Below are 22315 nucleotides of genomic sequence, written 5' to 3'. Positions count from 1 at the left end.
CTCTTCCTCTCTCGCTCGCTTCCTGTCGCTCGCCTCTCTCGCTTTATACAAATTGTGTTTCTAATTGTATAAAGTGAGAAAAAATTGTATATACACATGCAAATACATATATTTTTGTCATATAAACTTGAATTATACAATAAAAGCACTACCCTGCCCAAGTCTCTTTTGCCTTTCTCTCTTTCTCGTTTTTTACAAATTCGAATTGTATATAATTTCTCTCTTTTTCGTTTTATACAAATTCAAATTATATATAATCGCCCTATACACTTATAATTATACAATTCCTTTTATACACTTCGTTTTATACAATTCTCTGGCAAGTCTCTTTCTCTTTCTCGTTTTATACACTTCGTTTTATACAATTCGCTTCAATTATATATGTATAGCGAATTATACATATATATGTTTGCTATGGAGCGCAATTATTTAAATTTTGTTATAGTATGAATTTTATGTTTGCTATATGTGAAAGTTGCCCTAATTATTATCACTATTTCTTGTAAGTTTTAGAAATTTTCAAGATTCCTCATTTTTGCGTATTATATTAATGTATCTCGTGCATTAAATTAATGTATTTCACGTATCACGTTAGTGTATCTGGCGCATTAAACTAATGTATCATGTATAAAATGTATCCCACGTATCATATTGGTGTATATCGCGTATCAAATTAGTATATCATGTTTAAAATGTATATCTAATTAATGTATCATGCATAAAATGAAATGTATTTTACTTAACGATTAATGTGCCTCGTGCATTAATTAATGTATCAACGCTTATATTATTGTATCCTTTTTGAGGAGTTTTTGTAATTATAAACTTTTAAGGGATAGGTTGTAATTTTACTTTAAAAATATGTGATATGTATAATTTGCCCTACTATTTATTACTATTCAGTTTTATTTTTTTGTTGTAAATATAAATAAAAAGAAAATTATTGGTAGAATGGAAGGGTTTTAGAAGCCTTCAAATTTGGAGTTGTATACTTGTTAAGTGAGATCTAATTGGCCACCAAGATGTAGGGGGTGTGCACTATTTGGATTAAACAGAATAATTAAACCAAAACAAATCGAATTTATATTTGAAATTGATTTTTTGGTTTTTCAAATTGGCTTTGGATTAATCAATTACTTTGCTTTGACTTTTTTTAGTTTGATTTTGGATTTGAAAAAAATAAAAATCAAAAAAATAGTATATAGGTTTAGAATTAAGTTGTAGTTCACCGCCTTTTTCCCCTTTCTGGTTATTGTCTTTTATAATGATTATGTCTATATTTTATGTTTGATCAACAATAATAGTTATAAATATTATGTTTTATATTTTACTTTTGATTTATATTAGAAAGTATATTTAAGGGAATAAATATTAGTACTATTATTAACATAAATAAATAACCAAATCGAATAAAGCCGAATCGAATAGAGGAAAATCAAACCAAACCAAATTTATATTGGATCAGAGTGAGTTACACTTTGCAAAATAAAAAATAAAAAAATTCAAACCGCATAGTGCAAAATCAAATCGAAAAACTGATGCATAACCCTATTAAGATGAGTGGGCTCCATCGACATGTACAACAACATTGCCCATTTGGCCATAGATTTTCCAAATAATATTTAGGGGAAAAAACTGAAAAATAGTGTTTGTTCATACAATTTGTCATTGTTTGATAAAATATCTTAAATTTCGAAATACTATTTTTTTTAATATTTGAGTCAAATCTCATTATCTGAGATCTTTTGAAAAATGAAATTTTACACCAAACTTTTATTTTTTACAAAAAACATTCTCCATAGTAATGTTTGTGTTGTACTACATAATTTTTTACGTGAACACAAAGTAGTGATGAAATATTCAGCGAATATCAAAGTGATGATATGATTGTTGATAAAAATGATAAACAATCGGTTCAGGGTGATAAAGTGTGCTTTGTCTACTTCGTTATGTATGGAATCATGTTTGTTGTCATTCAGTTCAAACTACCAAATTGCTATAATGTGATGGACCCTAATTGTTATTTGTTACAATGAAGATCAAAATGACGTAATGCAAACTTATTATTAGTTTTTATAGTTTTCAGAACTTATAAGATATAAATCATATTTTTTAAAAAAATAAAATATATATTTTAAATACTATGACCAAACGCTAACTTATTATTTTTGTATTTTTTCCTTTTCTCAAAATCTCATTGGACTTATTTATAAAAAAAAAAAGAAAAAAAAAGAAAGAGTTATCCATCTTTCACGAATAAATTAATATTCTTTTTAAGTGAGAAATTAATATTATGTTTATTAATTTTCTACTAGAGGTAGACATTAAATGAAAAGAGCGATTTTGCAACTTCATATTTTTACTATTATTTTTGTATGGGAAAAAATAATATATATATACTGTGTAATCAATTTACATCTACTATACAAGAGATAAGTTATTTTATGATAACTAATCTATAGGATAATTGATTTTAAAATAAATTATTCTCAATCAAATAATTCTTTATATTAAGATCTAAACTTAGAAACATGTTAAAACTTTAACATATTTTTTACTTAGCAAATGACTTTAAATTAAAAGAGAGAATTTTTAGTCGTGAAATTAAAAGTTAGCTTGAATTTACGTTGTAAATAATGTTTACAATAATTATATAAATAAATATGATATGACTTTTACATAGGAATATACTGAAATATATATAATAAATTTTTTTTTTAACTTATTCAATTTTTCAATTTCAATTCTTCTTCTTTAGAAATTTGATTATTCGATTTAGTGTTCGATGAAAAAGTCATAATTTTTTGATTCATCGAAAAAACTGAAACTTTACTAAATAAATTTTAAAGTTATATTTTAAATTTTAAATTACATTCAATTGTACATAATTAAATGTATTTGTTTCAAGTTTATGTTTAGTTAATCACGAATAAAAGTTTTTTTTTCTCAATCTATTTATTTCAGCTTTATGTTTAGTTAAGTATTTTGATTATTTTGTTCTTGTTTTATATCTCATTTGCACCAAAAATTTGATTAAAAAATATCGTATAAAACTGAATTAAATTAAATTTACACGGCTCAGTATTTAATGCATATTTTTCAATATTAAAAATTAAACTGAATTTTAACAAAACTGAATACTCAACTCCTACTTTTACATGTATACATGCGATCAATTATTACATTTTCTTCATATTAGAATATGATCTTCTGATCAATGAAACGAGTCCAAAATTTTAAAATCTCAAATTTCAACAAAAATAATAATACTATTTTTTTTCCATATAGTCAAATTGCGATAAACATAATCACGAATATTGATATTGATATGAGGTAGCAAACGACCTAAAACTAAAAGTTAGTGTAGTTCCATAAATTGACATTGAACACCATAGTTATTTAGAAAAAATATATTAATAAATTATATATATTTTCACTTAAATATGTAATATAGCTATTAAAATAATAGAATTTAAAATACTGATATAAATTTTCACTCAAATTTTTATTAAATTTTTATAAATCGTTGATATAAATATAAAGCGAAAAAATAATTTTTTTTCAAAGCAAATATAATATAGCACATCTTATTTCTCAAACTACATATTTTAATGATAACAATTGAAAATATATTCTATATTATAAATACAATTACAAGGAGTGGTAAGTAAAAGAATTTTTTTTTACACATAAAAAAATTATTTAATTTTAAATAATAGATATTTCTATTTAAGTTTTCTTTCTTTTTCTTTTTCCCACCCTATAAAGTTTAAGCTTGCTATTAAAGAAGGGTAAATCAGGGGAAAACGAATATTATTTCCTTGAAACAAAAATAAGTAAATAAATAAATAAATCGCCGAGAAGGCGGAAAGACGGTGGAAAGAACTCAGTGGTAAGTCTTGGAGAGCAAGTGATTCCGTCTTCAATCTAGTCGGAACCCTAGTTTTCTCCGTCAAGATTACTATGGAAATCGATTCTGCCGAGTATCAGTTAAGGTGTCAGCTTACAGGTCACGAAGACGATGTATGAGTCCTTCTTTTCTTTTCTTGGTTTTACATGTGAATTTCAGCCATAGGAACTTATTGGTTGCGCAATTGATTGGATTATTGAAAACATTCCGTGATTCAAGAAAATTGACTTAGAACACATTCTCATTCAAGAAAATTGTTCTTGCATACCAGGGGCATGATGCTAAGTGTAATCTTTGGAATGTGGAAATAATTTTGTCTAGTGCTAATTTCTGTTTAATAATTATTGGCTTTACTTGTGAATTTCAGCCCCCAGGAACTTCTTGTTAGTAACAGTTCAGTTATTGGTTGCACAGTTGATTGGGTTCTTGAATGCTAATAATACTGATACAAATCTCCCGGGATGATTGACTTGGAATATACTCTTATTCAAGAATTTTTTCTTGCATATAAGCAATTTGTTCTTGCATACAAGGGACATGATGCTAAATGTGATCTTCGGAATGTATAAATATTTTGTCTTAGTTTCATGAATGATATGTGGTAATTTCTGTTTAATAATTCTCGGCTTTACATGTGAATTTCAGCCCTAGGAACTTAGTTCAGTTATTGGTTACACAATTGATTGGGTTCTTGAATGCTAATACTACTAATAACAAATCTTCCGTGATGATTGACTTAGAATATGCTATCATTCAAGAAATCTGTTCTTGCGTACAAGGGACATGATGCTGCTAAATGTAATCTCTGGAATGTGGAAATAGTTTGTCTAGTTACATGAATGATATGTGGTAATTTCTGTTTTATAATTCTTGGCTTTACATGTGAATTTCACCCGAGGAACTTATTGTTCATAACAGTTCAGTTATTGGTTGCACTATTGATTGGATTCTTGAACGTTAGTACCTACTAATAACAAATATTTTGTGATGATTGATTTATAATATACACTTATTCAGGAAATTTGTTGATATATATGTGTGTATATATATATTCTTGCATATAAAGGAACATGATGGAAAGCGTTACGTGGAAATAATTTTTCTGGATCAGATTTTAAATTATTTTTAAGTTACCTTTATTTCAAAATAAGCTTTTAAATTATTTTTATTTTTGTTTGTGAAAACTAGGTCCGGGGTATATGTATCTGTGACAAGGTTGGTTTTGCAACCTCATCTAGAGACAGAACCATTCGGTTTTGGTCTCCAGATGAATCTAATCACCGCAGTTTTACTACGTCAAAGATACTGCTAGGGCATACAAGTTTTGTTGGCCCACTGGCTTGGGTTGCTCCCAGTGAGGAGTTACCTGAGGGAGGACTTGTATCTGGTGGCATGGACACTCTTATCTTGGTGTGGAATTTGTCTACGGGAGATAAAGTTCAGACACTTAAGGGTCATAAGTTGCAAGTTACAGGTATTGCTTTGGATGGCTCAGACGTTGTCTCAACATCTGTTGATTGGTATGTGTATTTCTTACTTCTTACTGATGCTACTAATTATAGTACTCTCTCAGTGTATACGAGGTTTCTCATTTGAGTGACAATGGGCAGCAACAACAACAATAATAACATTCCCAGTGAAATCCCACAAAGTGGGGTCCGGGGAGGGTAGATTGTACGTAAATGACAATGGGCATTAAGTCAATAGTTTAATTTTACGGCACGTAACAGAAATAGATCTTAAAGGGGAGATAATGTGAACTCATCAGAGGCAAAACAAGCACTAGGTGATTTATCTCCGTCGAGCAAGTCTTGGTGAATGGAGTTACTAGGTACTTGTGCAGGTGAACGGTAGTAAGTATCCGTGGAATTAGTCGAGGTGCACGTAGGTGGTCTAGACACCATGATTACCGAAAAAGTGGAGATAGAGTGGTTTTAGACAGATTTCGAACTTTTGTTAGTATATGAGTGATTCAATGCTGCCTATATTACCTCATTTGGTTATTAAAAAAATTGACTGTTGAGTGTGGTCAAAGATTCTTTTTAGGAACTACTTAAAAATTGATTCTCTTTTAGGAACCATGAGGTTTTGACAATTGCAAACTGTATCTTTTAACAGTGGATGTCTAGCATGTGTAACTAGGATGTTTTTAGGTTAAGGAATCTAAGTACGGTTGGCATGTTTTTCTGTTCATGTTTGTTGGGTGCCTTGGGTATTTCCTATCTTTGCAATGTACAGCCAAGGTCTTGTCCCGATAGCATCCTTCTTGCGATGTGTTAAGGTCGATGGCCGCTAGTTGTTCAAATTAGTGGTTATGAATGCATGTCTAGTATTCCTCTGCTCAAATACCTCACTGGGTGCATGTCTTCATGGTGTTCCCCCTGTTAAATGTGGCTTGCTTACATGTCATTTTTGCCAAAATTTCCAGCTGGTTAATGTCCATTGCATGTTTTGAGAGGCATGCACATAATTTTATCAATGGACTTTTTTGTTTGAAGCTTTCACGTTTGTTTACATGTTCCTTTCCTCAGTACATTAAGACGATGGAGGAAGGGCCAAGAAGTTGAAGTTTTGGAAGCTCATAAAGCGGCAATCCAAGCAATTATCAGATTGCCCTCAGGCGAGCTTGTTACAGGTATCAAATGAAGTTTTACATTTTTAAGCATTTGTAATTTTTCTGTTCATCTCGACACCTTTTCGAATTGTGAAGTTCTTAAAACTTCGTTGCATTATTAATTCATCCAGATATCAAAGTTATTTGCATTTCTATTGAAACTTCTCCTTTTTAGTATCATCAAGATAATATGTAGGTTGATACTATAAAAACTATATTTTGTATCGAATAGCGTTGCCTGAATAATGTTGATTACGTTAATACTAGGCTCAAGTGACACAACACTGAAAGTTTGGAATGGAGCAGCATGTGTACACACTTTTTCTGGGCATACAGGTTTGATGCATGCTTTATTTATATGAATGTAACTCTGGGATATTTTGTGACATTCATGTATTTGTTTGTCTTTGTCATCTCTTTTTAAACCACGTGTGCTACATTCCTTCTCCATCGATTCAAGTTTTGTTGATGTCTCTCTTTAAGTATGGATGTTAAGAAAGCATTTGTGTAAAGGAAACAAATATAAATATGGGTGGTGTGAGGACTTTCATGATTAAAAAAGTTATGATTTTCTGAAGTAGCATTTGACATTTAGGCTGTTCCCATGAGAGTTTAATCATTCTATCTCTATTAGGTCATTATCGTTCTATCTTATAATACATATCTTTCTATGTGTAGAAGTATGATTACTTGTTCCGATTGGTTTCTTTATTTGTGGTGTACTCCATGCTACTCCTTATGCTTGTTTGTTGGTCTTGTCCTTTTCAAAAGTTTAATGCTGTGCTTGCGATATGCGCTTATGGAATGTTGCATCTTGCAGACACTGTTCGAGGCCTTGCCGCGGTGCCTGGTCTAGGAGTTCTTTCTGCATCCCATGATGGGTAAGGTTTTGCTTTATATTGTCATCTCTTTTTCTGTACAGTTGTTTTTGATCTTTAGTGCGTTATGCTTTGGTACAAAATACAAGAACTTCTTACGTGGGATCTCAATGGAATTATATATGTCTTGTTAAATAGTACGACAAGAGATGAGAGTCAAAGCAATAGTCTGTTTCTCATCTTGCCAAATGATAAACGAGTCTTATTTGATTTGGCATACTTTTGTTATAGAGTAAGCTGTGCGTCCTCTTCCTTTCCTTTTTGGTGTGGTCTTGGTTATGAAAAGACAGCAAAGATAATTGCACACATTAATATGTTGCCAATAGTGACATGTTAAATGTTTTTTTGGGAAGAACTGGGGAATTATATCATATTCGCTCTTTTTGTTCGTTGCAATGATTGGGCGATATTCAGGCTATTGTATAGAATATAGCCACACCTATCGTGATAAAGTTTCCATTATGCCTCGTTAATTATTTGAAATCTCAATAGCTTGTTCATTGTGAGGAGAGGGTGTGTCAGTAGATCCTCACTATGTTGCTCGGATACAGGTGTTGATAACTGGTACCGGTGTAGATCTAGAGTTTGGATTCTTCATCACATAAATTTAGGATTAAAGGGTATGGATTGGAATACAGGTACAAGTGCTGGATACAACTATAAATGTATGTTACAACATATATAAGTGTACTTTTTGACAATTAATTGCAGTTACTAAATTAAAGCTGCTATAAATTTACTATGAGCACTTAATATTTTTTATAAGTTATCTCTCGTGTAATCACACAGTATTCTAGTACTTTATGTGTAAATATTAATCAAAGTTCAAGCTAAATAACCAATCAGCTTATACTTATTCACCATAGGTGTATGCCGAAGCACCCAAGTTAGGTTACCAAATTCGGTGTAGATCACACACGCCACACGCACAACCAAATCGTGTGGGATCGGCACCGGTGCAACAAGGTTTTTTAAGGAATTGAGCAACATAGATCCTTGCAGTGAAAATTGATATCAATACATAGTGTATATTGTAACTTTGTATTACATTAATCATTTGAATATACATATGAATGAGTAGGACTTTTATTGTATTTTCAATTAAGACTCTTAGGGTATAGTACTTGGAGATATAACAAGTTAACGACAGGGTATAAACTTTATGGAGAGTTGTGATTCCAGAAAGTATGATAGGGGGTCAGAAGAGTTCAATGGCAACAGTATTTAAACTAGTGAAGAGAGGTAGAGTTCATTCCTGGAAGCACAGATGGACGGCAGCTTGAGCATTGCCTTTTCCAACCATTTTTCAGCATCTCAAGTAAGTGGAACATGATAGTTCAATCAAGTGCACATGTTTGAAGATGACCAACCTTGTGAGATCTGAGATTTCAGGTGGAATTTACAAGATCTAGAGGTAAAAGAACTCCAGAAACTGTATGGAATTTATCTATAAGCAGAATCATTTAGTTAGAATAGAACAGCTGGGAATGAAAGAAAAAGGAAGCAGTTACTGTTGATGAAACCCTTCTATACATGCTATTAAGAGAAAGGATACAGGGCCCAACCCTATCAGGTTGGATTCCTAGGATGTCAAGGAGTGTATATTTTTCACATGTTTGACAACAAGGGGATCAACAACAGGATACTTGAGAAAAGAAGATTAAAATTTGTGAGCTGGTATACCACATTTTCAAACTTTCAGGAGAAGGTGTGGGCCACTCTGTTAGTGAATTTGCGGTTGTGAGCAAGTTGTGGTGGTCAACACTAAAGGTTTTTTTAAGTCCGATGTTCAATCCTGGCAGTTGTAAAGACCTTCAAAAGGAGGATTACGATGGAGAACGTGGACATAGCTCCATTGACCGTTACGTTGGTGATTGATGGGGGAAAGGATTGGATACTGTTTGAAGGGGTAGAAAGTGAGTTTGTACAACTGAGATGAGAGATCACATCTGTTGTTTTTTGATAAACTACTATTGAACTCATGAGATCTCCGTTAGCACTTGACAAAGCATAGATGTCTGGGTGTGATTCATGAAGAATCAATTCTTTCTGTAGGTTCTCTACTTTTGTGTTTTTCCTTCTACTTTTCTCATCTGTAGGGTTCATACTTCATAGTTCATACCACCAGTTTATTAGGTGCATTGTTAAGATTCTGAAGTTATTCGGTTATCTCGCAGAGCCCTAGTTTAATCTTCCCGTAAGTTTTTTTGGTCCTTCTCCTTTCTAACAAAGTGTTATTCTAATCCGTGCATATCTCATTTTGACAGTACCATAAGGCTGTGGGAACTTAGTGGTCAAGTTCTACTGGAGATGGTTGGTCACACTTCTATTGTCTATTCTGTAGATGCTCATGCATCTGGGCTTATTGTCAGTGGCAGTGAGGATCGTTTTGCAAAGATCTGGAAAGGTAATACTGTAATTCACCAATGTAGTTGTGTACATTTTTCACAATGATCTTTCTGTATATGCAGCTGTTGCCATACCTATCTCAGCCTTTTGGCTAAGATCAAATACATGCAGTTCTATGTATTTGACCAGTAAAGTTTTGTTTCAGAAATGATGGCTGATAAAAACTATTTATTGTAAATTGTGAAGATCAGAATAGTGCATGCAACTGTTCTGGTAGTTGCTTATTCAAGTGAAGCTCTTTTGAGTTTAGCCTTTGACTTTGCAGTATTTGTTCTTTCTTCTTCTTTGCTCTTCTAAACTGGCATTGGTCTCCTCAATTAGGCACTAAATATTACATAATAACATTTAAATCACTGATGGAATAATTGGAATCTCTCCTCATTCTGTCGTTCATATATAAGGGGGGGGGGGGGAATGTATCATGACCACCATACCCTTTATTCTGTAATTTCCTGTATAAAGAAAAAAAACACTAATGTACTGGATGGTGAATGCTTGCTGGTAGTTACTGAGACCCCACATGGCCCTTTTTTTAAAAATTTTAATGTAGTTTCTTTGGCAAAGGACAGTTGCATTGAAGGAGTTCAGGAAAAACTCTCTTTCAAATACCCTAGTGCTAGTAGTCACTGCTGTATCCTTGCTGCAATTTGTAAATGTCCTCTATTTCGTTGATTTTTTACATTGTGATATTTCTTGTCTGAATTCTCCCTCTAATGGTGGACGTGAAATCACTGTGTTGCAGATGGAGTCTGTGTCCAAAGCCTAGAGCATCCCGGATGTGTTTGGGATGCCAAATTCTTAGACAATGGCGATATAGTGACCGCATGCTCTGATGGTGTGGTGCGAATTTGGACTGTCCATCAGGATAAGATTGCTGACCCGCTAGAACTAGAGTCATATGCTGCCCAACTCTCACAGTACACGCTGAGTAGGTTAGGCATCCAGACTCTTCTAATTTGTCTTTCTCGCCATATTTTTGGGATTCCGATTAATCTTGACTGTATCTCTTTCGGCTGGCATAAAGCTTTTGTGTGGTTAATAGTGTAAGATGAAATACTTTGGCATGCTGTGCTTGTTAATGATAATCACTTTGTCACTAGTTAACAATTTTCTATCTTCATGTTTTTATTTTCTCCGTTGCCCCTTTTTGGGTTCTAAAGGTGCTTGTTCTCTTAGGAAATTCTTAACACCTGGTTTAGTTTGTGCCTGGAGTTTGTCAAAACTAATCGTCTTTCTTTCTGTTTATTTTCTCTTACGTGCAGCTGTTGAATTAAAAGATGCTCATAAATGCGTTGCTTTTTGGATACCAAATTATATATTGGTGCTCTAATTCAAGTTATATTTCATTTTATCTTAGGAAGAGAGTTGGAGGGTTGAAATTGGAAGAGCTTCCTGGGCTTGAGGCCTTACAAATCCCAGGTGTGAATATGATAATGCCTATTGCTGTTGTCCTAAGTATCAATGGTTTCAATCATCTCATCATTTTTGATAAGTGTATCGTCAATTTACTGACGGACCAATTACAAAAAAGTGCCTGGAATTTGACTAGAAGTTGGATAAGTGACCCATCAAAAGTAGAAAAGGAAAAGAACAAGTAGTTGCTTATGTGATTATTTTTCTTCTATTTCTATATCCAAAACTAAGAACCTGCTCTAAAGAACCTAAAGGTAATAGGAAAAGTCTAATATCTGACACTGCCTGAAACCTTTATTATTGGAAGTGAAAGCTATATTGTAGTTCTCTCCTCTGTAACGCTTTTCTTTTGATGTGTTGATCAGGTACTAGTGATGGACAGACCAAAGTTGTCCGCGAAGGAGACAATGGAGTGGCGTATGCATGGAATATGATGGAACAGAAGTGGGATAAAGTAATAATAATGTTAATTATTGTATTTGCGTTCAATGATATATTCTCCATATATTTGGTCATTTTTGCGGGTGTGGCCTAGTAGTCAATGACGTGGGTTGAGAATCATGAGGTCTCAAGTTAAAATCCCAACAAGGACAAAAAACATTATGTGATTTCTTCCCATCTGTCCAGCCTTGGTGGATATAGTTACTCGTTATGTGCTGTTGGTGGGAGGTTTGCAGAGGTACCCTGTGAAATTATTCAAGGTGTCTGGGCACCACGGTTGTATAAAATCTTTTTGGTCGTTGTCATTCTTAAGTCTTCTTGGCCTTTTTATTTTGTTGTGTTTCCTTCTCGTTGGGGACACCCAGGGAGTTGGGAAGGTGTGATCCTCTGCTAGTGTATATTTGGTTGTTTCTTGTGCTTTACAACTAAAATTTTGGTCTGAATATGCATAGACATCCTTATAGCTAATTTATATTAGTTTATGTCACTGTCTGCATTTGTTGTGGATTTACGTTCTTTTTTTTTTTTTAACTTGGTAACTTTGTATTATATCACAAAACAGTACGACCGGGTCGTACTGTAACCTTATATACAAGTGTACTCCTGATTTCACTTCTCTACATCTAAATTGAGTCTAACACATCAATAATAGAGACAGTGTCATTAAGAGTATAAGTGATTACACCAAAAGACTAAAAGTAACATGCAGTTTAGTTTAACTTTCTGCACATTGTTCTCTATGCTCTCAAAACATCTTGAATTCCTTTCTTTCCAAACAACCCACCAGATAGCCCCCGGGATAATTCTCCATCTACCTCTGTCCTTAGCATGTACACCTGCTTCTTCCCAGTAAAGTAATGCCTCAGCCACCTTCCTAGGCATTGTCCAGGAGATGCTTCGAGTCTTAGGAATATTCTCCACGGATGATGGGTGTAGTTGCAATGTAAAAATAGATGGTTAACAGTCTCAGATGTTTCACCACATAGGAAGCACCTAGAACACAAGATTTTCCCCCTCTTCATAACATTGTCCTGTGTAAGGACTGCTTCCTTAGCCATTGACCAGACAAAAAAGGAGACTTTGTGAGGGATTTTGTTCTTCCATATTTGCTTCCAAGGCCAACTTGAGCACTGGTGATCTGTCTGATCCATCAACTTGTAGGATTTGTTGACTTTGAACACTCCCTTGTCATCTCCTGTCCACCAAAATTTATCCTCACCTGGCTGTAGTCTAGTGAAAGTGTTCACAATGTTTAAAAATTCAGCAACTCCCACTATTTTCCAATCAATAAGGTTTCTTCTAAAAATTAAATTCCATCCTTGTGGTGACCATAGATCTGCTATAGTGCTTTATTGAAACATGATTAGGTTGTAGATGTCTGGAAAGAGATCTTCCATGTTGCCTCATGCCAAATGTCCTCTCAAAATCTGGTCTTATTCCCATCCATTACTGTGTAGTCAAAATTGCACTTGAGTAGTTTCTGTTGCTAGCCTGTCTACATACTTGATGCGTTCGTCATATGCAATTATGCATGTTGTCGTTCTTATGCTTTTTGCTATCAATTTTAGATTGGTGAAGTGGTTGACGGGCCCAATGATGGCATGTCACGCCCTCTTCTTGATGGAATCCAATATGATCATGGTCAGCACTGCTTATTCCGCTCTACCCTCTTCACACTTGTCTTTGATATCATATTTTACTTCTAATCACCATTTAACTTATTTTTTGGATACAGTGTTTGATGTTGATATTGGAGATGGTGAACCTATTCGCAAATTACCCTGCAATCGTTCAGGTATTTTAATTTTCTGTTTTTGAGTTATTGAGGAGGGATGTTTCTGTAGTATCAGGAATTTGGGTCTTCCTCTCAGGTTTTCGTGGCATGACATGAACTTATAATACTTGGCCACATCTTCCTCTGAGTTTTTTTCTAGAGTTAGCATCTATGGTTATGTTTGTCTTTGTTCTGCATCACTTGGAATGACCTTGGGGACTCTGGATAGGTTTGGAAAATGTTTTATCCAATTGGGGAATGTATTTGCGATTTTCACTACTGCCCTCCGGCCTCCGATCATTATACACATGCCATTTTCTTAATGATGAATCAAAATTTAAAATCTATATTTATGTGAGTTTTCCTATTTGAAATAATTTAGGCATGAAGCCATTAATGGCAGGATTTAGGTTTTTGTCTTGGCTATTGAATTAAAAATTATCAGAATTTTTTAATTATATTAATTGCTGGAAGGAAAAAAAAAAAGAATTCAAGGAGCCAAGGACTTCTTGGACCTTTTTGTTATTGTTTGTTTATTCGTTTGATTTTTTAAAAATCTTTTTGGTGTTTATTATATCTAATTTAGTACAACTAACTTAAAAAACAATTATGTTTAAACTGTATTTTGTGGTTGGGGTGTTTTTAAGTAGGTCTAGGGGTGGGCAAATTACCCATGAAAATATGACCTGCCCAAAGCAGATTGGGATATTCTGTCGGGTCAATTTTCCACAATCCAAGTTGACCTATCTAAAAGTTGGATTGATTTGGGTTAAATATACTATCCATATTGACCAACAAAGAAACTTGTCAGTATAGGTTATTTAATTTTATTGTTTGATATGTTAAATATAGCAATAATATTGAACAAAAGGTTTTGTTAGTTTCTTTTTGTAGTTCATTAAATTATCAGAAAATAAGTTAAAATTTGGTCACAGTTGCCTGTTGTTTAACCCAGTTTGACTTGTCTCATCGCAGCCAAAGTGACCTTTTCGTTGATTTAGCCTATTCTCACCTGCCCAAATTCAGGTGAACTTGTCCATTTAACACTCGAAAGTAGGTTGTATCATTTACAAATAGTATTTTTTAGCTAAACCACATTTTAAATAGAAGATGAAACTCTAGAAGCAAGCTGAGGAAATTAAGTTTGAAAGATTTGGGAATTTTCTCTGGAAAAGACGTGTCCGTGTTATTGAAGATATTATTAAGTAAATAAATCAGAACTGTACTCTCTCTAGCAATTACCTTATAGATGAGATGATCCCACACTTAAATATGATATTAGAGTACGCAAAGGACCTCACCGCCTCCCATTATAAAAAAGTATCTTCACGTGCTCGGCCCATGAAAAAGAGTCAGGCTCGCACTTAAGGGGTCGTTTGAAGATGCGATTAAGTAAATAAATTATAAGTTTATGTGTTTCTTCTCTCAAAATGAAGTGTGTTTTATCCTTTCTTCATTCTTATGAGCTTTTTTTCTGTTTTACTTTTTAGGGTAATTGCACTTGTTCCTGCATGACTTCTGCATGGATTTTTGTGTTTTGAGGATTATGCCTTCTTTTTCTGTCATCAATCTCTATCTAATTTCTTAGATATTGAAAAAGGAGAGGGGGGGGGATAAGTTCTCTGTTTCTTAGACAACTCTTCATGACCTGACTCCAAAACTTCTTTTGAGTAATTGACAGATAATCCATATGACGTTGCTGACAAGTGGCTACTCAAAGAGAATCTGCCTCTTTCTTACCGTGAACAAATTGTGGAGTTCATTCTTCAAAATACTGGTCAGAAACAGTTTACTCCGGATCCATCGTTCCGTGACCCCTACACTGGCAGTAAGAAATATTTATTTGGTTATGGAATAATACTTCGATTTTGCTGCTGCCGCCGCTTTGTCCCTCTGTTTTCGTGGTACTTAAACATGTCTCATATTTGATCCTATCTCTTACTTGCAGGTAGCGCTTATACACCTGGTCAACCTTCAAAGCCAGTTGGTAAGTTTGAAGTACTTCAAAAATTAGTTGTTTCCGATTTTTTTAAAATCAACTTATTTTTTGTCATTATTTCTTGCAGCAGCGAAACCTACTTTTAAGCACGTCCCCAAGGTAATCTTTCTACACAGGAACCAAACAAGTTGACCAGACTCATTCTACAGCCAGTCAAATGGTCTCCTTTTACTGAATGTTCATGTGCATCTAGTTATAGAACTGTAGGCACAAGTGCAGCAAAGCATATTAAAGATGATCAATGTAGAATTAGTATGTCGTGTGATACAGTTAGTATATGTGGTTTTAGTGCTGCACATATAAGTTGCTTAATCTTTCTGAAAGGAATGATCAATATTTCGAGAGGTTTTTCAGATATGACAATTAGAAAGGTGCCAATTTGTTTTTGGCACTTCAAAGCAGTGAGCTCTTGTGGCTTCTATGCAGTCAAAGCTTTACGTTATTGTAGATCTTTTATGATAGGAGATAGCTAATAGATTTATTTGACTCTGTGGTATTCAGTGATCACATTAGCACAATTCAGTTTGTCTTTCGGTCAGGATTATAGGCTGTTCTAGTATATGATAAAAGGTATTATGGATTTTGATGGTGTAAACTTATTATACACTACAAAAAAGCTTATTGTACACTATCAGCCTGTCATATATTGATGAATTCAATGATACAAACATATGGAATGTATAAAACACAGGATATTTTGGTTTTGTTTTACTCTGATACCAGGATTTTTTTTTTCATTTCTTTTTTCAGAAAGGAATGCTCGTCTTTGATGCAGCACAATTTGATGGTATCCTCAAGAAAGTTTCAGAGTTCAATAATACTTTATTATCTGCCCCAGTAAGTTGTGTTTGTAATCGGTATAAACTATTTCTTGTCCTGCCATTCACAAGATGTAATAATTTTATACCCTGTTAGGAAACTACTATTGCACTGTGATGATATTTTAATTAACGTTATAAAAACAATTAAAAACTGACATTTTGAGATAGTGCTCAATATTTTAACTAACATTATAAAAACAAAAAAAAAACTGATATTTTGATATGGCTGCTTATCTTTTTGCTTTTTATTGATTGAGTTTTCAATTTTCTTAAACAGTGTTTGAAGTCCTTATGATCACTGAAATGCCAATATACCTTTTTTTACTATAAAGTTCAAAATATGAGATTTGATAAGGGTCAATTTTTTTTTCATTACTCACGTTTGTTCAATAAATCATCCTGAAGGAGCAAAAACATATGGTATTGACTGAGGCTGATATGTCCAGACTGGCTTCTATCATTCATGTTTTGAAGGACACATCACATTACCATAGTAGTAAATTCTCAGACGATGATGTTGTAATGGTGCTGAAGTTGCTAAAATCTTGGCCGTTGACGATGTTATTTCCAGGTGACTGTTCCTTCTGATATATAGTATTTAAATTGTTAGCAATATCTGAAGTGTAGGCATTGAATAATGAACCCACAAAAGCCAAAAGTTTGTTCCGAAAATAGCTGCACGGACATCCTGTTTTGTTTAAATTATGGAAATGATGTTCATCAGTTAAACACTACTATTCATTATGAATATTATTGAACTAGGAAAATCAAATTAAAGCAGGTAAAGATTCCAACAGAACAGGCCTTGAAATTGATAATCAATTCCTTCTAACCCATAGCATTCTTTTTGGCGTGGTTCATCCATAAGGAGCTGTAGGTGCCAAAACTAAGTAGTTTCAGGTGGTTGTCAGAGACATAAGCAAAAGTTGTACTCTTATAATTCAGCTTCTTTTTCTCTTTTTTTCTTGTATGCTCCATCATCCTTTTAAACAGGAGATGATCAGATTTCATCTCTACCAGAATAAGAAGATTAGTTTAGTTCATAAGCAAACAACTTGTATTTTATTTTCATATGTGTTCAAAGTGTTCCTTGTTTACCAAAATTTGTGTTTATGAGTTAGTATTGATGGGAGAATAAATCAAGAATAAGTGGATAATAAAACTACAATTTACTTAGATTTATTGAATACATCATAGATTATTCGAACTGTTTTATGTAAATTCTTCCATTTTTTGATCATAGAAATGGAAGTTGTTGAGAAGAAGCAACTCAAAAGAGATTGTGGAAGTTCTTTTTTTTTTCAGTTGCTATATGTAGGATTTTAAAGTTGTTTACTTGTTCCTGTGAAGTGGTTGATGCTATGCTAGATTACTAGTCCTTCGCTATGAAGGAACTCAAACATGGTTGCGATTGTGCAAATCCTAACTTGATTATTCTTAATTAAGGTTGTCTTCTAATCTTATTGTTCTGATATTTGTTCATTTTCGTTGGCAGTAATCGATATTTTGAGGATGATGATACTGCACGCTGATGGTGCTGCTGTACTTTCCAAGCATGTCAACAAGGGGAATGGTATTGAATTTGCTCTCTTTATGACCCATGCTTGTTGTTACTCTGTATCTGTGAGTGAGTTATAAATGGTGAATGATGTCTTCTGCCCCTTGCCTAACATGCAAAGTGGGAGGGGATGAATCTTGAGTTTCCTTTGTTAGTTTAGCCAAGTTGAAATGCTGGATTGCCAATTTTAGTACAATGTGGGTTTCGTAGTGATTTGTTTTCTAATTATACGTAGATGTGCTTATGGAGTTGATCAAGAAGGTCACAACCAGTCCTCCACTACCTGCAAATCTTCTGACAAGTGTTCGTGCTTTGACCAACTTCTTTAAGAATGCATCCTACCATGATTGGCTGTTAAAGCATCGTGGGGAGGTTAGTGATTTTTCCATGTTGAATGCTACGGCGACCATACTTGATAGGAATTATCTCGTTGAAAGTTAAATTTGTTCAGAGTTTTTTATTTTTGAGGATATTTTGATAAAGAAATATGGTATTTAATTATATTTGAGAATATTTCCATTGTGTTTCTTTGTATTTCTGTGATGGTAAATGCTTGGGTTATTGGATTGAGGACACTGGCATAGATGTTGTTTGATTATTTCCCACCAATCTAAAATAGAAAATCTTTGTTGCCTCCTGTTAGATGTAGATCCTCCGGGATTTCTTGTGCCAGGTTGAATAGATCTCTTCTGCTCAGCTTGAAAACTTGATTGTTAGCTTCCTTATTTTCTTCCTCTGAATATGTGCATAAGATTTTGTTACCCTTTTTTGCTTTATCCAATATTTTGGAGCTTTTATTTGACTTGAACTGGTCATAACAGTGATTTGTGTGTGTTTTTTTTCTTTTGCTGTCCTTGTAGGTTCTGGATGCATATTCCACTTGTTACTTGTCTTCCAATAAAAATGTTCAGTTGGCTTATTCAACACTGATACTCAAGTAAGTAGCTCAATAAATATTCTCCAAGTTTTACCATCCATGACAAATATTCTGTATCCTTGAGGATATTCATGTCTGCTGTTGCTTCATTCGTATTTATTGTGTTAGATTAGTTTTACACTTAAAAAATCCAAGTCTCCCTTTAATGTGAACTTCTCTCTCTCTCTCTCTCTCTCTCTCTCTCTCTCTCTCTCTCTTTTATAGTTAATGAAAACTAATTCATTAAAAGAGGGGCAAAAGTGTGCCTGTATACAAGAAGTATACCAATCTTTGATTCAACTAGGAACCTCTTGGGTGCATCAAAAGGAAATAAGGGAAAAATAGTATTTCTCAAGTGAACAAAATCTTTCTCAATTCCATTTGAAGCTATTACATACTGCTCTCTCCAAATGGTCCGCATTAGTATGGAGCAACATTTCATGTCCTGCATCTTCTCTTTCTTCTTCTAAAGGTCCAGCTAAACATTGGTTCTTGTACAGTGCCTTTCATCACTCACTCAATTCCAAACCATTTCAGAATTTCCCCCACGAGCAAGACGCTACCCAGAAATATAGAATCTAGTTCTTTCGACTTTGTTGTGCATTTATCTCATCTCTGTTTCTGTTTGTTGTCTACATTTATATATTAAGATCAGTGTCTTCTTTTTTCTGTTTGACCCCATGGAAGTGTAGTCAGAGTTAATTAGGTAAAACTTTCTCAGAGAAAAAGGAGCTTATTCTGTATTTTTTTTTCTTAATCTGTAGATTCATCCTTTTTTTGGGGGTAATAACTGTGAAATATTGTCATAGACAAAAAACAAACAAATACATCTAAAGAATATCCCATTCCTTGACTTCTTTCCAGGAAAGCTATCACACATGTGAGGCCTCAAAAAACAAAACCAGTTACATATTTTATGAATGAAAAACTACATCTCTTAGTTGTTTTTCATGTTCTGCACATGTCAATCCTTTCTCTAAGTTCTAGTTGTATTTGCTGTATGATAGTATCTCTATTTTCTCAGTATGGTCCCATTATGTCTTTCCAATTTCTAGCTATAAAGCTTCCAGTTCAGCTGCCTACTTTATCTTTCTTCATTTTCCTTGAATGCTTGCTCTTTAGTTTGAGTTGAGATGTTGCAACATCATGCTGTTGTAGAGCCAACCCAAACCATCTAGTGAAGTCGTCCCTTAATGCAGTAGTCCAATCACTTTCAAGCAAACAGGTGATGAACAGATTCCATGGTATTAGTCTTATAAATAGCAGCTATCAGTTTCTCAATGGGTTCCCATCTTCAGCGGTCAATCTTTAGTTAGAAGTCTCTTCTCTGCACTTCCAGCCAGAGAATGAATCTTTGTGTAGGAAATGTCACTGCACCCCATATACACTTTTCCAGATTCCAAACAGTCCTACTTTCAAGCAAAGATAAGTAACTCAGTACTGAGTACTTGCCGTTAGCGGCCAAGTAGTCTTATCATGTACCAGTTCACCATGTCACCTTTAAGTTTGTGCAAGGTTTTCCTGTACCAACTGCAATCCACCGGAAGGGTCTGCATCCAAAAATCTCCAATATGTTCCATGTATAATCCTTGCACCGATTTCACCCAAAGCATATCTTTCTTCTCATTTAACAGCCGCACAAGTTTACCCACAGAAGTAATGTTCCGTAGCTTACAATCCCTGATGTTGAGCCCCCCCCCCCCCCAAACCCCCATAGGTACTCCCTGCATTTCCGATCTACTGCCTTTAAGGCTTTAACACATTACACACTTCAGGGTAAGATGAATACTGAGCCCCAGAAGTTGTATAGTGATAAAAGGACTGAGTTGATAACATGTAGCCTTCTAACATATGATAAATGCCTAGCAGAGTCTGAACATATCAGTAGCAGTGATCTTCTCCAGTAGTTGGTAGTTGGTGAAACTCCAGTTTACTCCATTTCTTTGGAGAAAATGGTAAGCCCAGGTATCTTATTGGGGAAGATCCCAGGGAAAACCAGTCACAAATCCAAAAGGCTATTATTTGTATCACATCCTCAACACCAGCTCTAAAAATATTTGATCTCTCCAGATTTGCCGCTAGATCAGTAGTCATAGTGAAATGCTGGATGGCCTCCTTATAAATACATCCTTTTATTAGGTAGTGGATGCACGGAAAATTTGTATTGCATTTAGGCTTCTGGGGGATGAACTGATTGTAATCTAATCCTTTTGCCTTCTCTTTTTAGCTATTTCCACTTGTGTGCTACTAACTAATGTTTTGAAATGGGTCATATGATGTTTCAGACGTTATATGCATTGGAGCAGAAGTAGTTCTGCAGATGATTATATATATATATATATATATATATATATTTCTGCACTGCCTTTATTCTCATATTATCCAGCTTCCATAAGCTCTTTTGAGTTCTTGTTCTAACCCAGTAATTTATTGAATTTGCAGCTATGCTGTTCTCTTGGTTGAAAAGAAGGATGAAGAGGGACAGTCTCAAGTACTTTCAGCTGCACTTGAGGTTTTTACCGTTTAGTCATTGCTTCTGCCTTCCCCTTCCCCTTCCCCTTCCGAATTCTGTCTCCCCCCTCCCGTGCATTTTACTGTCTACTTTTGAGAAGCAAAATATTAATGCACTTTTGGTGGGGATATCTTATCTACCTGAAGATTGCTGAAGAGGAAAGCGTTGAAGCTGATGCAAAATTTCGGGCTTTAGTTGCCATAGGATCCCTGGTATGTTCGGTACTTCCATAGCTTCTTTTTTTGAATTCCAAGTGGGAAATATGCCTCAAACCTAGAATCTGTTTATTTAGCCGTCATTTAATTCATAATATCTCTCATTTACAGATGCTTGAAGGTGTTGTTAAAAGAATTGCAATGGACTTTGACGTTGCAAATATTGCAAAAGCGGCAAAGGCATCTAAAGACGCAAAGATTGCTGAAGTTGGAGCGGACATTGAGCTCATCACAAAGCAAAGTTGAGCTGGTTACATGGCATGGGTCGCAATTTAGGACATTTTTTTGCCAGAGTGAAGATGCACGATGTGGATAGTTCCTTCGGCCGCTAGTATGTTTGTTGCTGTAGGAGGGTTACCTTTCGAGTTTATACACGAAACAATGTCACGACTTCTCTCTGGAGACCAGATCTTTTCAGTTTTGTTATTTTTGTGGTCGACAACAATGGTGATACAAGTATATTAAAGGGGAAGGACAAAAAGGATGAATGTGATGATAGAGGGAGTTAAAACTTATAAAAGCAGTTAAGATTGGCAATGAATTCTAAAGCAGTGTGTCAAAAATTAAAATACAGAAACCACTTAAGTGACAAGAATGGTATATCCTCTCTATTCCCAAATATAAAAAATCTAAAACTTGCTATGCTACATGCTTCATTGCTTTAGAAAGTCGAATTTAATTTGTACCAAAATGGGATATATGGTTGCCTAAAATTTTATGACTTCATAAAGGATTCTAAAATCAAGCAGGAGTTCTCGTAAAAGGCCTCTTACCCAATTTATGAAATATGTGTCGTTTTGCATATAGTAGCCACTAGTATTTCGACTATAGTTAAAAGAATTTGGTTTATAAAAA

At 34.2% G+C, this 22315-nt stretch overlaps 1 protein-coding gene across 2 annotated transcripts; it reads left to right on the top strand.

The window, feature by feature from the left end:
* The first annotated feature begins 3807 nt into the window (after positions 1 to 3807).
* LOC107007899 (phospholipase A-2-activating protein) lies at positions 3808 to 22008 on the top strand. Of its 2 annotated transcripts, none has more exons than XM_015206734.2 (22): positions 3808 to 4023; positions 5099 to 5430; positions 6442 to 6545; positions 6792 to 6860; positions 7345 to 7405; positions 9670 to 9809; positions 10554 to 10743; positions 11169 to 11230; positions 11590 to 11678; positions 13234 to 13306; positions 13401 to 13460; positions 15121 to 15267; positions 15388 to 15426; positions 15509 to 15537; positions 16189 to 16275; positions 16665 to 16830; positions 17755 to 17832; positions 18053 to 18189; positions 18678 to 18754; positions 21176 to 21245; positions 21392 to 21457; positions 21572 to 22008. In XM_015206734.2, exons 1-22 carry the CDS (start codon positions 3964 to 3966, stop codon positions 21704 to 21706), a joined length of 2271 nt encoding a protein of 756 aa, XP_015062220.1. In that variant the 5' UTR covers positions 3808 to 3963; the 3' UTR covers positions 21707 to 22008. The 2 variants fall into 2 exon arrangements, with proteins under 2 accessions (XP_015062220.1, XP_015062219.1); XM_015206733.2 differs by having other exon boundaries at positions 15506 to 15537.
* Positions 22009 to 22315: the final 307 nt, after the last annotated feature.

This window comes from Solanum pennellii, chromosome 1 (assembly GCF_001406875.1).
Source record: "Solanum pennellii chromosome 1, SPENNV200".
Taxonomy (NCBI): domain Eukaryota; kingdom Viridiplantae; phylum Streptophyta; class Magnoliopsida; order Solanales; family Solanaceae; genus Solanum; species Solanum pennellii.
The sequence above is the reverse complement of the archived record's forward strand: the minus strand, read 5'-3'. Positions and strand labels throughout refer to the sequence as shown.